The sequence below is a fragment of the Phyllobates terribilis genome, unplaced genomic scaffold, assembly GCF_046119375.1.
Source record: "Phyllobates terribilis strain yellow unplaced genomic scaffold, ASM4611937v1 Scaffold_9__5_contigs__length_417890890, whole genome shotgun sequence".
Classification (NCBI taxonomy): Eukaryota; Metazoa; Chordata; class Amphibia; order Anura; family Dendrobatidae; genus Phyllobates; species Phyllobates terribilis.
Window position 1 is genome coordinate 390,315,117 of NW_027362769.1, and position 21,863 is coordinate 390,336,979.

Consider the following 21,863-nt stretch of genomic DNA (forward strand, 5'->3'; position numbering starts at 1 on the left):
ATATTGATTTTTAGTATCACTGCTTCCAATAGGTGGCGCTAGAGTTTTGGTCCTTTCTCTCTCTGAAGAGACAATTTGCATATTTAATTTCCCAGAGGAGGATGCATGGTTTAGAAGTCTCCTCACTCTGACATGCCAGGCTTGGCTTGTCACTCTCCACAATGAGAAATGTTACCCCTTAGATCCCTATGACTGTGAACATTTTAGTAGAAGTTCATAATGCATTTAAATCAGTAAATCTAAACCTGTGCTGAGTTACTTTTTTAGGGGTTTTCCATTCTGATTTGTCATCAGTGTATAGTTTTTTTTTTGTGTATTTCATCTCCAGGATGAAGTGCCTGTATACCTGATGTCAGTCAGTAGCACCAAGAGGAGTGACCAGGCTCGATCGCACCAACTAACTGATTATATGAGGACATTATGTCGTCACTTATGCAAGTTGTCGGCCACTCTTCTCTGTACACGGAGCAATCTGCTGCCGACAATAGTCATTTAATGACTCACATTAATGATCCAATCAGCTAACATAACTTTGCTCTTTTGTCGCCCGATCCACAGCATGTTTACATGAGCCGACAATGGTCTTTCACCCATTATAACCTTTTGTAAATTTTGGGGTGCTATAGTACAGCAAAAAGATACACATGATCCTGGTCTAGTGGTCTTAATGATAGTCAGTGGCAGTCGGACCAGAGCCCTGTGAACCTCATACTATGTACCAGCATCCCCTACACTTCTGCTTCTTCTCATTAGTAGGCTCCGTGACATCATCATATTGTGGTCTACTAATCAGAAGATATATCTACGACTAAAAGTCAGCTAGACTCGAAACGCATCAGATATTTTTTTTTTGCCATGCTTCTATCGTAGATACGATCATAGATATATCTACAACTAAAAGTCAGCTAGACTCGAAACGCGTCAGATACATTTTTTATGCCCATGCTACTATCGTAGATATAATCATAGATATATCTACAATTTAAGAGTCAGTTAAACTTGAAACGCGTCAGATATATTTTTTATGCCCATGCTACTATTTTAATGAGGTCACAAAGTATTTTTGCTTTTAAATCACTTTGCTGGATTGAAAAAACTCTTTTCACAGTGTTATACATGGCTTATAGCTCATTGTTGACCTGTCATACTGTGGAGCTTGCTGCGTCTTTTACAAACATTCTGGTACTGTTTTTTCTCATTTTGTGTTGACTTTTTTAATTTTCCATTTCCAGCTCACCATTCATCATACTAGCATTGATTTGTAGATTTTATTGTCTTTCTTTACTTTTTCTTGTAGATCTTCCCTGGCATCCTCGGGTCGGAGACCACATAGACCGTGTTATCCGTGATGATGAGATCCTGCTCAGGTGCTCAGTGTCGAATTATTTTCCTGACGCGTTGACTGTGAAGTGGTTTGAGAAGAAGAAAGATCGTCCGGATTTAATAGAAGTGTCAGAATCGGAGAAATATACAATTCCAAAGATTATATCAGACCGGACGGACAAGAAAACTTTCACAGCTACGTCTTGTCTGTCTCTGAAGAAATCACTATACACAGATCAAGATGTCGTGTTTATCTGTAGAGTGGATCACCCCAGCTTAGATAAAGCTATAGAGGCCAAGACAGCGGAGCCTCGAGATACCGGTAAATATTCTGTGTGGCAGGTCGGGCCAGTAAGGGTGTGTTCATATGCGGTGTTTTTGTTTTGCATTTTTTGCGGTACACCGTTTTACACCGCCAGAAAAAGGAAATAAGATTTCAAAAATGTGTCACACTTTTTTATTTTTTTTCTCATGGCCTTGCAATCTTCAAGACCATCATTTTCATATGGTTTCAGGTCGGATATTGTGGGAGCCTACAAGGCCAAGGACACATTTCCGCGCTTTAAGTCACAGCTCTTTGTGGAACATCCCATGATTCTGTGTCCCTCAATGATATTAACAAGAAAATTTGTTATTCTTACTTACCATAAAATCCCTTTCTTTTTTAATGCACACTGCGTACCTCAATCTTGGTTCTTTTGTCCCGAGATACATTGTGTTGCTTTTGGACTATGTTTTTCCTCCTTGGATTCAGGTCATTTTGGTTCCTGGTTGTTTTTTATTTGAAATTTTTTCCCAGTTTTTGTCTATTGTCCTACTGAGTTGCTTCGTGTCTGAGTAGAGTGTACAGTCCACCAGTTGAAGCCAACACTTTTTTTATTTACCTAGTAGGACGTACACCCACCATCCTGTGTCCCCCAATGAGTTCAACAAAAAAGGGATTCTATGGTACGTAGAAAAGTCCCATTTTCTGTGGTTTTGACTTTTTAAAGAGATCAATAGTTTTGGGTCACTGATGTACAAGCACTGTTGAGGTTTTCCATTCCAAAGCCGCCTATTCGGGGTGTGAAAGAGCTTCTAACTTAGATGAGATCAGTCCGGGACTCTCCTCTGGCTGCATCGGGTGCATACTTATTAATATATCAGAATTCATTTTCTTATTTCACAGAGCTTCAAGCCTTTTTAGTTAACAACATTCAGGGACCACAGAAGTGGTATGATGGCGAGAAGGTGGTCTTGTACTGTGCGGCTTCATACTGTACACAGAACACCCAGGTCACCTGGATAGTGACCGAAAAAGATGGGACAGAACATGAACTAGGTGAGGATTCGGAAGGCAAGATCATGAGGAAAGATAGTGGCCGGTATACAGAGTTTGTGGCTCATAGAGAGAGGACGGACATGTCCGATGTACAAGGTCTCTTGGATATCACCAGTTGTCTCAGCTTCACACCTTCTGTGTCTAAGCACAAATCAATCACGATATCCTGCAGAATCTCCTGTGAGGAGCAAATCCGGCAGAAGACGTTCCAGCGGAAACAGCTCTATGGTGAGAAATATTATTATATACTGATAACAGAAAGTAATTGTTATATCATAATAATATATATTAGGTCCGTTGTTAAGGAGCAATATGTTTTATACTTAGATGGTTTCGTGTGTAGACAATAACTTTCATTCTTATTTTGCATTAACTTGCGACTTGTTTTACACAAGACATAAAGAGACTGAGATTTTTTTAAAAAAGCAGGGGATGAATTAAAATATTACAATTCCTTATATATATCCGGTACATTCTAATGTGTATGTGGGCCTGTCACGCAAGGTGTGGGAAAAACTAAGTGCAACATGAAGGGATGAGGAAAAGGGAGCCCAGACACTAGGGAAAGGGGGAGTAGAGACCTCCTAGGCTGATCTGATATCACCCTGTCTCCCCTATTGTCCCTATATTGGTTCCTTACCAATCGCTGCACAGGAACCTAAAACCCTATATCTCCCTAGAACTAGGCCCTGGCTAGGAAAGGGGGGCTGAGCAGTAGTCAGTCCCCACTAACAACTAAAGACAGCAAGGGGAGACAAACACGGGGGGAAATGACTTAGCTTGAGCCAACTTCAGGGAGATTACACCAAAGATCCACCAAACACCAGAGAGGACGTAAGCAGAGTGCAATAGCTCCAAGCCTTCACAGGGAAACATGGGAATATCACCAACACCTCCCTATAGCAAACTGAAAGTATTTAAAGACCCTGGCCAGGGTATTAATTAGAGCAGGAGGGAGGTAGCTGCTGGGTCCAAGAGTAAGACAGATTCTAAGAAGGTGTCTGTAATGCCAAACATAGAGATCTCCTGCAACCAACTGCAGGGCGACTGTCTGTCACATCTGACACAACCGTGACAGGGCCTTCCGAACTTTCTCCTCACAGATGTTCAGGGAGAAAAAGATCTTTTTGCTTGGCACAAACCTTAGTCACTGATAGAGGTGTCTGGAGGGAAGAGGCAGGGGTCTGGGACAGAAGACGGAGGAATCTGGCAGCGAAGACTGGGAGGGGTCTGAGAGGGAAGATGGGGAGGGAAGATGGAGACGGGGAGAAGTCCAAGAGGATAGACGGGGTGGGTGGGGTCCACGAGGGTAGATGGGGAGGGGTCAGAGAGGGAAGATGAGGAGGGTTCTGGGAGGGAAGATAGGGAGGGGTCTGGGAGGGAAGACGGGGAGTGGTCTGGGAGGGAAGATGGAGAGGGGTATGGCAGAGAAGACGAAGAAAGGTCGGGGAGGGAAGATGGTGAGGGTGTGGGAGAGAAGAAGGGGAATTGTCTGGGAGGGAGAGACAGGGAGGGGTCTGAAAGGATAGACAGGGAGAGTTCCAAGAGATAGATGGGGTGGGGTCCACGAGGGTAGACAGGGAGGGGTCCTAGAGGGAAGACGAGGAGGGGTCCTAGAGGGAAGACGCTTAGGGGTCTGGGAGGGAAGACAGAGAGGGGTCTGGGAGAAAAGATGGGGAGGGGTCTGGGGAAAAGGCAGAGGACACAAGCCGAGCATCCCTGTGTATGGGGGAGTTGTGAGAAGTAGCTGTCAGCTGAATAATCGTTTGGTTGACTGTTATCTATTGTGCATTGGGACCTTAAAGGGGTTTTCCCATGAGCAACGTAAATTTTAATCAAAAGATCTTGAAACAATAATAAACTCCACAATTGAATGTGTTGAAAAAAAAATGTTCCTGTGCTGAGATAATCTTATAAATGTGCCTCCGCTATGTACGGTGTAATGGCCGTGTCTGACCGGGCAGGAACATGGTCTGATCATACCACATCTCCTGGGCAGGTGAGGAAGCAAAAGCGTATACAGACATTACAGGATGGGAGCACAGCTGATGCTTTCTGTGACCTTAAAATAAGTTTTTAAACAGGCACGAAAATGTTTTACCTCACAAAAAGAATATCCACTTCCTGACCGAATCATTTTCCATTGTTTCACAGCAAAACCCAAAGTGTTGAAGCCTATAAAACTTTCCCTGACTGATTCGGGTGATGTTCTCTGCTCTTTGCCCATCGAGGAGTTTTATCCTTCTGATATCCAGATAAAATGGAACAACAAAGAAAATCTGAGCTCGGGTAAAACTGTGAAAAATGCAGATGGCACTTACACTGTAGAGAGCGAATGTAAAGTCCCCGGAAGCTTCTTCAGAGACCCACAGTCCACGGTGAAGGTCTCCTGGAAACATGAGTCCATGGACGGCTGGGTGTGGAAGGAGATATCAGCTGTGGATAAAGGTATGAAGCGTAACGCGCTTCGACTGCACTGATCAGATCTATTAATGATCCGTTCAATCTGCATCACGTGATTTTGCTACTGATTTGTCCTTATTTTTTTCCATGAAGATTGAATACACTCTGTTCTCATTACATATTGGTCCTTCTTGTTGATGTGTCCTGTATATTTATCTCCTTAGATTTTCCATGGAAGCCAGAATTATGGGAGATTCCGGTTCCCAACCTTCTTCCTGGTATCACAGCTACACTGAAATGTGAGGTGTCCAACGCATTCCCCGATGTGCTGAGTGTGAGGTGGCTGAAGAAGGAGAAGGACAGTCCGGAGTTATTCCCTCTGGTTCATAGTGATAGATATATGATTTCAGACCTCACACCAGAGCGGCAGAAGGATCACACATTCACATACAGAGCGTGCGTAAAGTTCACTCCATCAGTCAGTGCCGACCAAGGAACGGAGATTATCTTCAGAGCAGAACATCCAAGCTTAGGAGAACCTGCAGAAAGGAGCACCGGACCCCTCTCTATACAAGGTGATCTGATGATCTGATGTGTACTTATGAAACACCATACATAACTAGAATTCAGGAGACTCACTTAAGATATGTGACGAAAAAAAGCTTTAATATAGTGAAATCTCTAAATGACCGTAAAGTATTACAGGTCATTATTTCCTCAGCGCTTTACAGAAACATCAATATTGCCCAAACTAATATCATTGAGGAGGATAAACCGCAGAAGTTTTATGGTCAATATTATATTGGGGAATACTTGGCTCCTACTGATGGAGCGTCTGGCATCCATAAGGGCCACAATTAAATAACTATGTTTGCAGCCAAAAAAAAAATCATCAATGTTAAAATGTAAGTGTCTGACCCACGTTAATGGCATTATAGATCTTTAACAACAACCCTAAAATTTGGACAATAACTAGAATGAATTGAGACCCCGAGATCCAGTCCAAATGTTAATTCAGATCCTAAACTCAGACTTTACAACTTAGTTCAGACCTTAGTTCACACGATCAGTATTTGGTCAGTATTTTACCTCAGTATTTATTCACTAAAACCAGGAGATGGTGATAAATACAGAAGTGGTGACGAGTTTCTATGAGACTTTTCCTCTGATTGTTCCTCTCCTGGTTTTATCTTACAAATACTGATGTGAAATACTGAGCGTGTGAACGTGGCCTTAGACTTAGACTTCTCACATTTATCAGATCTTATACTCGGACTTCCCAAATTACATTACATCCTAGACTCCGATCCTCTACCACCAAAAGATTGTCAGTCTTTAAAAATTAATTCAGCTACCAGAGTCAGTCTCCTGAGAAGAGAAAGTAAGACAAGGAGGGGATCATCATGGGGTCATGTTTCCCAGGCCCTATCACTCGTTGTCAGTGGTGGTTTTGTGGTGGTACGGAGTGGAGCGGACACTTATTGGAGAAACACGTTGTACCCACCTCTGACTTACAGTACGTGCGATGTGACACCCAAGTGTGTGATCAGGTCAGTGTTGTAAGATCTATGTGTGATGTGTTTTACAGACGTCCTGAGCTTGGTTGCATCTCCAGAAGAAAGTCAAATGGACTCCGCTCCTCACGATGGCATCAAAGACCTGCCAGCCACAACACCACAGAAAAGTAAGTTGTTGTGTTTTTTTGTTTTGTTATTTTTGAGGTGTCTTCTGACAGTAAACTGACAATGTGTCCACCTGCTGAAACCACCATAGATCAGCAGTAATCTATTGGAGATTCTCAGTTCTTCTGCAGCGTAACCACAGGGGAATCGCAGGATGGACGCTCATCGTCTTGCCGTGTCCTCCATATACAGCAGGTCTCTGGTGATCTTCTTGACCAGGAACTAAAACTCTCACAAACGGGACAAATAATTTTCAGAGCAACTTAAGCTGCTGTTACTGATTTCTGCATATCTGCGGGAACATTAACAGCTCAGGACAGTAGTATATAACATATATAAGTATGTACAGAATATGCTATTACATCCATTTCTATCTTGTTCTGTCAGGTCACCAGCGTCTGATTGTTGGAGACATTAGAGGACGTGATCGGTGGACACAGGGGAAGAAGGTGACTCTTCAGTGTCCAGTCTCTTACTGCCGTAAAGATATTACAGTCATATGGACGGTGACTGAGAAAGACGGAAAAGTCCAGAAAGTCTCCAGTGTTGCAGACCATCCATCCAAGGAAAGAGAGGTCCTGAAGACTTCTGGATATTTCTCTACTAAAGAGACAGATGAGTCTGATGTAGGACTATTCAATGTCACCAGTATATTGTCATTTCTACCAACGATAGATAGACATTACTCATCACTTATCACCTGCACAGTTACCTCCGACGGGGAAACCAAGGACAAGAAATTCCAGCCAAAATCTGTTGATGGTAAAATTCTACTGATAATTCTGTAATGTATTTCTTATTTCCTACTGATTATGTCTTATAGACCAGTCACTCCATTCATACATTATATAATATCTTCCAGCTAAACCACAAGTGTTGGCTCCTGTGAAGGCATCTCTCACTGAGTCCGGGGATGTGACGTGCGCTCTGACTCTGCAGAACTTCTATCCGAGACATATCACTGTCAACTGGAGAACGGAGCAAAATCCACTGAAATCCAAAGAGGATCATCAGGAAAACCCTGATCACACATATAATGTCTGCAGCCAGTGCACCGTCCAGGAAAGTGTCTTTAAGGATCCGAACTTTAAGCTGATCGTCACCTGGAGTCACAAAACAATGAAGGAGAAAGGAACGAAGGTCCTGACAAGGAGCGAGCTAGCCAAGAGTAAGAACAGTGCTTTACTTTCCGTAGATTTACACCCCTGATCGCTGTTAGTTCTCACTCTATGGCTCGCATTCATCAAAAAGGTTTTCAAGTGATATAAAAAAAACTATTCAAAGCCACAAACACAGATAAAATAAGTAGAAACTGTCACAGTTTCATCACTCACTGTGTCCTAGAGACGCTGTGAGTGACAGCTCAGCCGCCCTATAGGATCGGGAGTATGCTGGACTGTCAGTATGGTGAGTGACAGCCCAGTCATCCCCATCCTGTACTAATGTCCCACATCCTGGGTCCATCCTGTATTAATGTTCCCCTTCCTGGGCTCATCCTGTAATAATGTCCCCTTTCCTGGGCCCATCCTGTAATAATGTCCCCCTTCCTGGGCCCATCCTGTAATAATGTCCCCTTTCCTGGGCCCATCCTGTAATAATGTCCCCTTCCTGGGCCCATTCTGTAATAATGTCCCCCTTCCTGGGGCTTTCCTGTAATAATGTCCCCCTTCCTGGGCCTATCCTGTAATAATGTCCCCCATGCAGGATCCATCTTGTAATAATATCCCCCAACCAGGATTCATCCTGTAATAATGTCCCCCATTCAGGACTCATCCTGTAATAATGTCCCCCATCCTGGACCCATCCTGTAATAATATTCTGCTGTTCTCTAACACATTTAAAGAAACAAACTTGATACTCACCTTCCTCGGCTCCCACAACGTGGAGTGATCTCTCCTGTAGCCAGCGCAGGAATTGACAGTTGACTTCTGTGGCTGTCCTGGGGACCATCCAGTAATAATGTCCCCCATCCAGGACCCATCCTGTAATAATGTTCTGATTCAAAACTCATTCTGTAATAATGCCCCCCTTCCAGGACCCATCCTGTAATAATGTCCCCCTTTCTGGGGCCCATCCTTTAATAATGTCCCCCATGCAAGACCCATCTTGTAATAATGTCCCCCATCCAGGTCCCATCCTGTAATAATGTCCCCCATCCAGGACCCATCTTGTAATAATGTCCCCCATCCAGGACCCATCCTGTAATAATGTCCCTCTTTCAGGACCCATCGTGTAATAATGTCCTCCATGCAGGACCCATCCTTTTATAATGTCCTCCATGCAGGACCCATCTTGTAAAAATGTCCCCCTTCCAGGACCCATCCTGTAATAATGTCCCCCTTCCAGGACCCATCCTGTAATATTGTCCCCCTTCCTGGGGCCCATCCTGTAATAATGTCCCCTTCCTGGGCCCATCCTGTAAAAATGTCCCCCTTCCTGGGGCCCATCCTGTAATAATGTCCCCCATCCAGGACCCATCTTGTAATAATGTCCCCCATCCAGGACCCATCCTGTAATAATGTCCCCCTTTCAGGACCCATCCTGTAATAATGTCCTCCATGCAGGACCCATCTTGTAAAAATGTCCCCCATCCAGGACCTATCCTTTTATAATGTCCTCCATGCAGGACCCATCTTGTAAAAATGTCCCCCATCCAGGAACCATCCTGTAATAATGTCCCCCTTCCAGGACCCATCCTGTAATATTGTCCCCCTTCCTGGGGCCCATCCTGTAATAATGTCCTCCATGCAGGACCCACCTTTTAAAAATGTCCCCCATCCAGGACCCATCCTGTAATAATGTTCCCCTTCCAGGACCCATACTGTAATAATGTCCCCCTTCCTGGGGCTGATCCTGTAATAATGTCCCCCTTCCTGGGGCCCATCCTGTAATAATGTCCTCCATGCAGGATCCATCTTGTAAAAATGTTCCCCATCCAGGACTCATCCTGTAATAATGTCCCCCATCTAGGAACCATCCTGTAATAATGTCCCCCATCCAGGACCCATCCTGTAATAATGTCCCCCATCTAGGAACCATCCTGTAATAATGTCCCCCATCCAGGACCCATCCTGTAATAATGTCCCCCATCTAGAAACCATCCTGTAATAATGTCCCCCATCCAGGACTCATCCTGTAATAATGTCCCCCAACCAGGACTCATCCTGTAATAATGTCCCCCATCCAGGGTCCATCCTGTAATAATGTCCCCCATCCAGGACTCATCCTGTAATAATGTCCCCCATCCAAAACCCATTTTGTAATAATGTCCCCCATCCAGGGCCCATCCTGTAATAATGTCCCCCATCCAGGGCCCATCCCGTAATAATGTCCCCCATCCAGGACTCATCCCGTAATAATGTCCCCCATCCAGGGCTCATCCTGTAATAATGTCCCCCATCCAGGACCCATCCTGTAATAATGTCCCCCATCCAGGACCCATCCTGTAATAATGTCCCCCATCCAGGAACCATCCTGTAATAATGTCTCCCATCCAGTACCCATCCTGTAATAATGTCCCCCATCCAGGGCCCATCCTGTAATAATGTCCCCCCTCCAGGACTCATCCTGTAATAATGTCCCCCAACCAGGACTCATTCTGTAATAATGTCCCCCATCCAGGGCTCATCCTGTAATAATGTCCCCCATCCAGGACCCATCCTGTAATAATGTCCCCCATCCAGGTCTCATCCTGTAATAATGTCCCCCATCCAGGGCCCATCCTGTAATAATGTCCCCCATCCAAGGCCCATCCTGTAATAATGTCCCCCATCCAGGACCCATCCTGTAATAATGTCCCCCATCCAGGACCCATCCTGTAATAATGTCCCCCATCCAGGGCCCATCCTGTAATAATATCCCCCATCCAGGACCCATCCTGTAATAATGTCCCCCATCCAGGGCCCATCCTGTAATAATGTCCCCCATCCAGGACCCATCCAGTAATATTGTCCCCCATCCAGGACCCATCCTGTAATAATATCACCCATCCTGTAATAATGTCCCCCATCCAGGACCCATCCAGTAATATTGTCCCCCATCCAGGACCCATCCTGTAATAATATTCTGCTGTTCTCTAACACATTTAAAGAAACACACATGATACTCCTCTTCCTCGGCTCCCACGACGTGCGGTGACCTCTCCTGTAGCCAGCGCAGGAGCCGGCCGTTGACTACTGTGGCTTCTATAGCGATACATGATGTCACTGCTATGTTTCGCCACGTGACTGTCACACGGACGTGGGCTGCCGGCCTCTGGCAGCACGATACACAGTGTTTGCGATCCAATGACTCTGTACAGTCACAGTCACACAACCCCACAATGTGATGTCCCGCTGACGCCTCTTTATCAGGCCGTGTTTTATGCTGGGGACATTGTATTATTTTTTGTTTTTACTGTTTGTGTTTCAGGGCACATGTACATCACTATGTCATTTCTATACATTTTTTCTGTTTCTGTATGGTAAACAATCCATTTATAATTAAATTTACATGGTGTTACAAGACCTGATCACTTTTTTTTTCTATTTGTGAAGGTTTTCTCTGGCGTCCTGTAATGCAGGAGGTTCCAGTACCTCATGTACTGATAGGACGACAAAACACTTTCCAGTACAACATCTCCCAGTATCTTCCCGATGCTGTGTCTGTGAAATGGTATAAGAAGGAGAAGGGACAGATGGAATCTACTCCTGTACATGACAATGATAAGTATAAGACGTCAGTCACTGAGTCCCAGGTACAGCCCGACTCCACATTCTCCTGTACAGCCCGACTGCTGTTCACCCCAACAGTGAGAGACCAGGAATCAGAGATCATCTGCGGAGTGGAGCATCCCAGCCTGGAGAGACCACTAGAGAGAAGCAGCGGACCCTTACTTGTGCAGGGTGAGTGCACCGCTCATTTTATGACAACCTTATAGAGGACCCTTCACCAGTTTGAGCATGTTAAACTGGACAAATAATTAAATAGTGGCTGCAGAGCTGAAAAAAACTTTTTTGATATTTTTTAACTTCTCATCTGTTTCAAACATATTAGCTTGCAAAGTTTAGGTTATAATTTATTATAAATCCAAGAAGGCATTATCAGAGATATGTCTCTGGGGGCGTGTGCTTTTCGCCTGCATGATATTGACCAATCATAAGCTGGAGGCGTCATGTAGCGTTGGGCAAGAATACCCCCCATAAAAGTTTAGAGCAGGCTTTCTCCTCTAGTGAGATGCAACGAGAGGCCGCTCTGATCTCTTGTATCATTACAAACACCACCAGATTTCATCTCACAGCAGTCAGTGTGGGTTTTGTATTGCAGAACATACTGTGAGATGAAAGCTGGAGAAGTTTATGGTGACACTTAGCTCTGCTGTACTTAACACAGTATAATCTGCTCTCTCTAACATGTATATTGATACCAAATATATTTCTTTGCCACCTTCTGTCACCATGTGTATTGTAGTTTATCATTGTCAGATGGCGTATAGAATATGTATATAGGCTCAGACTACTGTGGATAAAATTGTTTATTTAGGTGTTAAGGACAGATACTGCGATGCTGGAGAAAGGAAGAATAGTAGGGACTGATTATTATTTGTGGGTATATTAGGGGAATATATTTTGCATGATGCAAACACATTTCCATAAGATTTAAATACATCCATGTCATATAAGATGCTCCTGATGGTACAGGAACTTTGGGAGAATGTCATTCTTTTTCAATTGGAGGAAGGGACCTATTTATCATATTATTTTAGTTACTTTTCTGTTCTACACCTAATACCCCAGGACAGGCAAAAGCCAGGACGTCAGGATGTTTATCCTCCCAGCGTCTGTCTCCATACGATCTGCTGGGAGGACAACGATCATGAACAGATGATTCTACACTCAGCACCATCCACCCTGAGGCTGCCCATGATTATCTGCACAGGGTGTTTGCCCATCATGGCGTCCAGAGTGGACATTCAGTATATTGTATAATCTTCCTCAATCTTTTTTTATCATCTTCCTAGGTATACCAAAGAACACAAAACCCATTAGAGTAACTCCGGTCAAAGAGGAGGTGAAATATTCTCTGATCCTAGAGAATTTCTATCCTAAAGATATCCAGATCCAGTGGTTTTATGTATCAGAACAAGAGGCACAGCCTCGTCCATCAGCAGAAAAATATAAGACTAATATGGATAAAACATTTAGTGTCACCACTGAGTGTAAGATTTCTGAGAAAGATTTAAAGAAACCGAACAGCAAAATCCGTGTGACGTGGAGTCACGAGTCCATGGATGATCCTGGGAGCAGAGAGATGTCTATAGGAGTGAGGAGTCATGAGTCCATGGATGATCCTGGCAGCAGAGAGATGTCTATAGGAGCGAGGAGTCACGAGTCCATGGATGATCCTGGGAGCAGAGAGATGTGTATAGGAGCGAGGAGTCACAAGTCCATGGATGATCCTGGGAGCAGAGAGATGTGTATAGGAGCGAGGAGTCACGAGTCCATGGATGATCCTGGGAGCAGAGAGATGTCTATAGGAGCGAGGAGTCACGAATCCATGGATGATCCTGGGAGCAGAGAGATGTCTATAGGAGATAAAGGTGAGGAGGAGATATTGGGGCGCGGGGGAAAGTAGTGTTATATGAACAAGGCTTTACCAGTGGAGAAAATACACTGAAATGTAGCGTTAGATCTCGGGCAGCTGGTGGCTTGCTGTCTCTTCCTTACCTTATGGCTTTTGTACAGTTATATGAAAAAGTTTGGGCACCCCTATTAATCTTAAGCTTATTGTTTTATAAAAATTGGTGTTTTTGCAACAGCTATTTCAGTTTGATATATGTAATAACTGTTGGACTCAGTAATGTTTCTGCCTTGAAATGAGGTTTATTGTACTAACAGAAAATGTGCAATCTGCATTCAAACAAAATTTGACAGGTGCATAAGTATGGGCACCCTTATCATTTTCTTGTTTTAAATACTCCTACCTACTTTTTACTGATGTACTAAAGCACTTTTTTTTGTTTTGGAACCTCATTGAGCTTTGAACTTCATAGCCAGGTGTATGCAATGATGAGATAAGCTACTTAAAGTGGCCACTTGCAAGTTGTTCTCCTGTTTGAATCTCCTCTGAAGAGTGGCATCATGGGCTCCTCAAAACAACTGTCAAATGATCTGAAAACAAAGATTATTCAACATAGTTGTTCAGGGGAAGGATACAAAAAGCTGTCTCAGAGATTTAACCTCTCAGTTTCCACTGTGAGGAACATAGTAAGGAAATGGAAGAACACAGGGACAGTTCTTGTTACGGCCAGAAGTGGCAGGCCAAGAAAAACATCAGAAAGGCAGAGAAGAAGAATGGTGAGATCAGTCAAGGACAATCCTCAGACCACCTCCAGAGAGCTGCAGCATCAACTTGCTGCAGATGGTGTCACTGTGCATCGGACAACTATACAACGCACTTTGCACAAGGAGAACCTGTATAGGAGAGTGATGCGAAAGAAGCTGTTTCTGCAAGCACGCCACAAACAGAGTCGGCTGAGGTATGCAAAAACACATTTGGAGAAGCCAATTTCTTTTTGGAAGAAGGTCCTGTGGACTGATGAAACCAAGATTGAGTTGTTTGGTCATACAAAAAGGCGTTATGCATGGCGGCAAAAAAACAGCATTCCAAGAAAAACACTTGCTACCCACAGTAAAATTTGGTGGAGGTTCCATCATGCTTTGGGGCTGTGTGGCCAATGCCGGCACAGGGAATATTGTTAAAGTTGAGGGACGCATGGATTCCACTCAGTATCAGCAGATTCTTGACAATAATGTTCAAGAATCAGTGACAAAGTTGAAGTTACGCAGGGGATGGATCTTTCAGCAAGACAATGATCCGAAACACCGCTCCAAATCTACTCAGGCATTCATGCAGAGGAACAATTACAATGTTCTGGAATGGCCATCCCAGTCCCCAGACCTGAATATCATTGAATATCTGTGGGATCATTTGAAGAGGGCTGTCCATGCTCGGCGACCATCAAACTTAACTGAACTGGAATTGTTTTGTAAAGAGGAATGGTCAAAAATACCTTCATCCAGGATCCAGGAGCTCATTAAAAGCTACAGGAAGCGACTAGAGGCTGTTATTTTTGCAAAAGGAGGATCTACTAAATATTAATGTCACTTTTCTGGTGAGGTGCCCATACTTATGCACCTGTCAAATTTTGTTTGAATGCAGATTGCACATTTTCTGTTAGTACAATAAACCTCATTTCAAGGCAGAAACATTACTGTGTCCAACAGTTATTACATAGATCAAACTGAAATAGCTGTTGCAAAAACACCAATTTTTATAAAACATTAAGTTTTAGATTAATAGGGGTGCCCAAACTTTATCATATAACTGTATGTGATTCAGTAGGGGAAATTGTGCTAGTCCATAACATAGTCTAGACTATGAGAAATTTTGGGAAACGTGAGTGTATCATGATGCATCTTTCTTTATATATTGTACATGACGTGTAATAGGATAAGTCTACGTTCACACATCTGTATTTTCGGTTCAGTGCTCTCCCTGAAAAAAAAGACACATCGGCAGCACTCGAACCAAGGTTTTTCAATCTGGATGTGCAGATTACATTTTTTTTTTCCCACTGAACGAAGGTTCTTAAGAAAAAAATTGCAGCACGCACTGGACCCTTCCATATTTCAGATGAGACGCGACTATTCAAGTCTATGTGAAAAAGGAGCAATCAGTTCACCGTTCCGGGCGCACGGCAAAATGCTCCAGTAATAGCAAGAGTCCAAACGATAACCAGCACTCACATCTTCTTAAAAAAAAAATTGATCCAATAGTATAAAAGGCACAAAAAATGGGTAAACACAAAAGCACAAAAATTAAAGAGGCAGAAAAGAAATCTCCACTGAGCCCCCAGGTAACAAGTTTCAGACCCGCATGGTTCTTTGACAAGCCATGATTTTTGAGCATTTCCTTTTCTTTGTTACTAATGAAGAAAGCTGAGCTCAAATCAAACTCCTCACTGCCGCCTGTTTACACGGCATGATTATCGAGACGCGAGTGTGCTCCCAGGAACGCTCATTGCCTCATTCTCCATTATCTTGCAGTCTAGTGGACCTTAGACTATGAATATCATATCCCTTTCTGGGCAGAGAACAACCAAAGAGGAATTCTTTCTTCAGATCATACAATTGATAGTGGTTGTCAATGTGGCAGGAAGGATAAATATAGTATAAAATGGCTTCACATATGGAGTACAGATGAAATATGAATCATATACATTGTGGATGGAGTCACATATAAAAGGACTTAACACAAAATGACTTCTTTTTTTTCCAGGTTCTGGGGATAAAGACATCGATGAGATCGGTGATCTCTTCAGTAAAGCATCCATTAACTAATGTAACTTCATTCAGTATGAAAACGTGACGTCCACACTCAGTATCTTCCATACAGAACTTCTCCGTCTGTATATAATGCAGCTGAACAGAAGACGGCCATCAACCAGACGTGCATTATCTGTGATGTCTCCGGTGATACCGGTGCTAAGAGGCCACGACGAGCAGCTACTCTGGGAGCCATTGCGGTGCCATCAGCCGGATGGGTGTAGTCTAATTGCACTAATGTCCCTTAACCTCATCTACAATAAGACAGATGCAGTCATGGCCGAAACGGTTGGCTCCATTGAAATTGTTCCAGAAGATTATTTTTTTCTCCCAGAAAATAATAACAATTACACGTGTTTTGTTATACACATGTTTATTTCCTTTGTGTGTATTGGAGCAAGACAAGAAAAAAAAAGGAAAATTGGACATGATATCACACAAAATCCCAAGAATTGGCCGGACAAAATTGTGGGTAAACAGCTTTGTTTCAAGCATGTGATGCTCGTTCAAACTCACCAGTGTCAAGTAATAGGTGTGGGAAATATGAAAATCACACCTGAAGAAGTTGACTCAACCTTTGCATAGTGGGGGTCACACTAAGCATGGAGAACAGAATGAAGAGAACTGTCTGAGGACTTGAGAACTCAAATTGTTGAAAAATATCAGCAATCTCAAGGTTTCAAGTCCATCTGCAGAGTTTCACCTACTGTGACCGATCATTTTTGTAAAATGCAGCCCTTGCGGTAATGTCTGCTTATTATCACATTCTAGGCTTGTATGTTCACGGCTGGCAGGTTTTCTGTGTCTAATGGTTGCACAATAAAGTGTTTTTTTTAGATCTCTCATTTTAGTTGAGCACTTCTGACAAGTTTAGACTAAAAGTTTAGAAAAGCCAAATGTTTTCATCAGTGTTCACATTATTTATAATTCTGGTCCGGTAAATGAGCAGAAGATATATTTTATTATATGGATGGGTGGGCCTTAAAGGAACATCACTCATTTTTCTAAGATCATTTGATGATCGTGAATTTGGTGACTGGTTAAAATCAAGCAAAATGTCGACTTGTGTTAATACTGAGCGGCCAGTGCTTTGTAGTAGAGCGGATCAGCTAGGGACACCGCCATTCCTGGGCCTCCCTAATATTTTTTTCTTTTATAATTCTCGATTTACTACTTGCCGTAAAATGAAGAAAATTTACAACATGGCTGGCTGTCACCTGCTGCACCGTAACGTTTACGACATGACATCGGAATTGCTTTCTGCACGTTGCCGGCTCACTCGCAAGATCAGCCATTTCTGCTTCCATGTTCTCTGTGGGTCAATCTAAGATACTTGATGTCATTATGGCACCATTTGGGTTCCTTTGCACACAAAAACAAAATTTTAAGAATTTTTGATGGTATATTTGATTTGCCATTATTTTGTACAGTATTTTTTTCAGAATTCGTCATGGTTTTGGAAAGGAGGTTTTTTTTCTGCAATTTTCTCATCGGTTTCTATTACCTAATGCCCAGAAATTTAGGAGACCGGAACTATTTTAAATGTAGATTTAAAAAGCAATAATGGAAATGCACTGAAAAGCATGCTATAATGCTGCCTGTTAATTCATCCTAAAATACACTTTATATGTCGTCTCGTATTACTTTACTCTTTATGTTGTACTAGTGTAAGGGAGGGATTGAGTCGACATCACTTTCTGCCTCCAGAGATGCCCGGCTCTGTGAGGACTGGTTACTTACCTCCTTTTCAGGCCACAAGTGGGATCATGGACTGAGGACCTTTTATTTGTGTGACAATTCAGTAGATCCGGAGTCTGTTGTAAAAAGTTAACATTTTTACTGTTAAACTTCACATACAGTAACATTTCTTGGCAGAGAACATAGTAAATCTTGTACACTTCTTTTGCTTGAGGCTCATATTCAGTTACAGACACAGACGGCATATCTTAATGTTATAAGACACTTCAGAGTAACAGAGTATTTCTTCTGCGCCCACACTGTGGTGCAGGACCCCGTGCTCCTCTCTGGCCAGGATAGGATGCTATCTCTACACCTCCAGAGCCGGTTTCACACATTGTCAGTAGCCCCCTCTAGACTAGCTGCCTACGGGAACACACCTCCATCAGCGGTATTGTCACAGTTAGTGAGGAATGCCCTCTATATACAGTAAGTCACACGGGTCAATGTGTGTCGCTGTGACTGCTTTTTCTGTCTCTGTACTCCGGCCGTATAGTAGTTAGTGGTTTTCTTTAACACTGTTCTGAATGCTGATCTGGACATTCAGTCGCTGCACACTCTCCACTTGTGGCCTGTAGCTACATAACACTTCTTATTACTTCTGTAGCTCGATCATAACTGACTAAGAGGAACTAGCTTCCTGTACAAGATGCCTAAAGACTGTAAAATCATATAACTATGTCACATAAAACAGCAAATCCATACAATAACATTAGTGAAGTCTTCGGAGAAGGTGTTTGAACGACTTCTCCACCTTTACACACACCCTCTTTAATGACTGCCGTCCTCGGCAATCCGGATCTGCAAGACATAAAAGCAGCATGGCAGGATAAAAATTACAACAAGTTCTTGGACTTATGAAGTCTGGAACTCTTTCTTTTCATCTGTTTGGATGACTTCTCCACCTTTACACTAGCAGTATTGATCTATAGCAGCACAGTGTTCAGTGGTTAGCACAGCAACCTTACAGCTGCAGCTGGGGTCCTGAGTTCAAATCCCACCAAGGACAACATCTGCAAGGAGTTTGTATGTTCTCCCTGTATTTGCATGGGTTTCCTCCGGGTTCTCCGGTTTCCTCCCACACTTCAAAGACATATTGATAGGACATCTAGATTGTGAGTCCCAATGGGGACAGCAATGATAATGTCTGTAAAGTGTTCTGGAAATAATGGCGCTATATTAGTGAGTAAAATTAAAAAATAATATCACGTTACCGTGCTGTTTTATATGCTCTAGTTGGGAATACATGTCCCTCTTGAGAGGTATGTCCCACTTTTTATTAGAAAGTTTTTCTTTCTCATTGTATACTGAATAAAAACCATTGGGATTGAAAAAAATAACCTCGCACATTTGCCAATTTTGCAAGTTTTCCCACCTACAAAAAATGGAGAGGTCTGTAATTTTTATTGTAGGTAAACTCCACCTGTGAGAGACAGGACAACAACCTCCTCCCCTCACTAAGAGCATTGAAGATGGGTTGTGGCTGGGTCTTCCAGCATGACAATGACCCAAAACACACAGCCAAGGCAACTAAGGAGTCGCTCTGTAAGAAGCATTTCAAGTCATGGCGTGGCCTAGCGTCTCCATGCCTGAACCCAATAGAAAATCTTTGGAGGGAGATGAAACTCAATGTGGCCCAGTGACGGCCCCAAAACCTGAAAGATCTGGAGAAGATCTGTATGGAGGAGGGGGCCAAAATCCCTGCTGCAGTGTGAGCAAACCTGGTCAAGAACTACAGGAAACGTCTGACCTCTGAAATTGCAAAGAAAGGTTTCTGCACCAAATATTAAGTTCTATTTTTCTCTGGTATCAAATACTTTTTTTATGCAATAAAATGCAAATTAATTATGTAAAAATCATACAATGTGATTTTCAGGATTTTTTTTAGATTCTGTCTCTCATAGTTGAAGTGACCTACGATAAAAATTACAGACCTCTCCATTCTTTATAGGTGGGAAAACTTGCAAAATCATCAGTGTATCAAATACTTATTTTCCCCACTGTATAATAAATATACAGTACAAACCAAAAGTTTGGACACACCTTCTCATTTAAAGATTTTTCTGTATTTTCATGACTATGAAAATTGTACATTCACACTGAAGGCATCAAAACTATGAATTAACACGTGTGGAATTATATAATTAACAAAAAAGTGTGAAACAACTGAAAATATGTCTTATATTCTAGGTTCTTCAAAGTAGCCACCTTTTGCTTTGATGACTGCTTTGCACACTCTTGGCATTCTCTTGATGAGCTTCAAGAGGTAGTCACCGGAAATGGTCTTCCAACAATCTTGAAGGAGTTTCCAGAGATGCTTAGCACTTGTTGGCCCTTTTGCCTTCACTCTGCGGTCCAGCTCACCCCAAACCATCTCGATTGGGTTCAGGTCTGGTGACTGTGGAGGCCAGGTCATCTGGCGTAGCACCCCATCACTCTCCTTCTTGGTCAAATAGCCCTTACACAGCCTGGAGGTGTGTTTGAGGTCATTGTCCTGTTGAAAAATAAATGATGGTCCAACTAAACGCAAACCGGATGGAATAGCATGCCGCTGCAAGATGCTGTGGTAGCCATGCTGGTTCAGTATGCCTTCAATTTTGAATAAATCCCCAACAGTGTCACCAGCAAAGCGCCCCCACACCATCACACCTCCTCCTCCATGCTTCACAGGCATGTAGAGTCCATCCGTTCACCTTTTCTGCGTTGCACAAAGACACGGTGGTTGGAACCAAAGATCTCAAATTTGGACTCATCAGACCAAATAACAGATTTCCACTGGTCTAATGTCCATTCCTTGTGTTCTTTAGCCCAAACAAGTCTCTTCTGCTTGTTGCCTGTCCTTAGCAGTGGTTTCCTAGCAGCTATTTTACCATGAAGGCCTGCTGCACAAAGTCTCCTCTTAACAGTTGTTAAAGAGATGTGTCTGCTGCTGAAACTCTGTGTGGCAATGACCTGGTCTCTAATCTGAGCTGCTGTTAACCTGCGATTTCTGAGGCTGGTGACTCGGATAAACTTATCCTCAGAAGCAGAGGTGACTCTTGGTCTTCCTTTCCTGGGGCGGTCCTCATGTGAGCCAGTTTCTTTGTAGCGCTTGATGGATTTTGCAACTGCACTTGGGGACACTTTCAAAGTTTTCCCAATTTTTCGGAATAACTGACCTTCATTTCTTAAAGTAATGATGGCCACTCGTTTTTCTTATCTGCTTTTTTCTTGCCATAATACAAATTCTAACAGTCTATTCAGTAGGACTATCAGCTGTGTATCCACCAGACTTCTGCACAACACAACTGATGGTCCCAACCCCATTTATAAGCAAGAAATCCCACTTATTAAACCATTTCCGGTGACTACCTCTTGAAGCTCATCAAGAGAATGCCAAGAGTGTGCAAAGCAGTCATTAAAGCAAAAAATGGCTACTTTGAAGAACCAAGAATATAAGACATATTTTCAGTTGTTTCACACTTTTTTTTGTTAAGTATATAATTCCACATGTGTTAATTCATAGTTTTGATACCTTCAGTGAGAATGTACAATTTTCAAAGTCATGAAAATGCAGAAAAATCTTTAAATGAGAAGGTGTGTCCAAACTTTTGGTCTGTACTGTATATACACATTTTGTCTGCAATGAATATGGGAATGAAATGTGGTAAATAAAAAATAAATACATGAAAAGCTAATGTATATGTACCCCAACCTGGTCTGAATAGAAGTTTTAACTAGTACTCAAAAAAATAACATTTTTAGTTCAGCTGTAGTGTTGAGCGATACCTTCCGATATCAGGAAAAATCGGATCGGTGGCTCACTGGGTAATAAAGGGGTTAGGGGCAGCTTGGCAGTATCAGCTGGCCCTAAGCCCGAAATTCATGGGGTCACGCCTATATTAGACATGACCACCATGAATTTCTAGCAAAGTATTTAAAAAAAACACAACACCCAGAAAAAAGTCCTTTAATTGAAATAAACACACAATTCTTTATTGTTCTAAATTAAACCATACTTACCATCACGCCCATTCCAGCTGAAGCCAACGA

The 21,863-nt window shown here is 42.8% G+C and overlaps 1 protein-coding gene across 1 annotated transcript in view; it reads left to right on the plus strand.

The window, feature by feature from the left end:
• The window catches only part of LOC141162505 (uncharacterized), a 37,189-nt gene extending 20,250 nt beyond the window's left edge, over nucleotides 1–16,939 (plus strand). The window contains exons 7-16 of the mRNA XM_073648678.1: nucleotides 1,298–1,645; nucleotides 2,492–2,872; nucleotides 4,799–5,092; nucleotides 5,272–5,622; nucleotides 6,636–6,731; nucleotides 7,117–7,491; nucleotides 7,592–7,897; nucleotides 11,265–11,612; nucleotides 12,728–13,306; nucleotides 16,048–16,939. Coding sequence (XP_073504779.1) covers nucleotides 1,298–1,645; nucleotides 2,492–2,872; nucleotides 4,799–5,092; nucleotides 5,272–5,622; nucleotides 6,636–6,731; nucleotides 7,117–7,491; nucleotides 7,592–7,897; nucleotides 11,265–11,612; nucleotides 12,728–13,306; nucleotides 16,048–16,109 — 3,140 coding nt within the window. The 3' untranslated portion in view covers nucleotides 16,110–16,939. The remainder of the gene's footprint in view (nucleotides 1–1,297; nucleotides 1,646–2,491; nucleotides 2,873–4,798; nucleotides 5,093–5,271; nucleotides 5,623–6,635; nucleotides 6,732–7,116; nucleotides 7,492–7,591; nucleotides 7,898–11,264; nucleotides 11,613–12,727; nucleotides 13,307–16,047) is intronic.
• The last annotated feature ends 4,924 nt before the right edge of the window (nucleotides 16,940–21,863 follow it).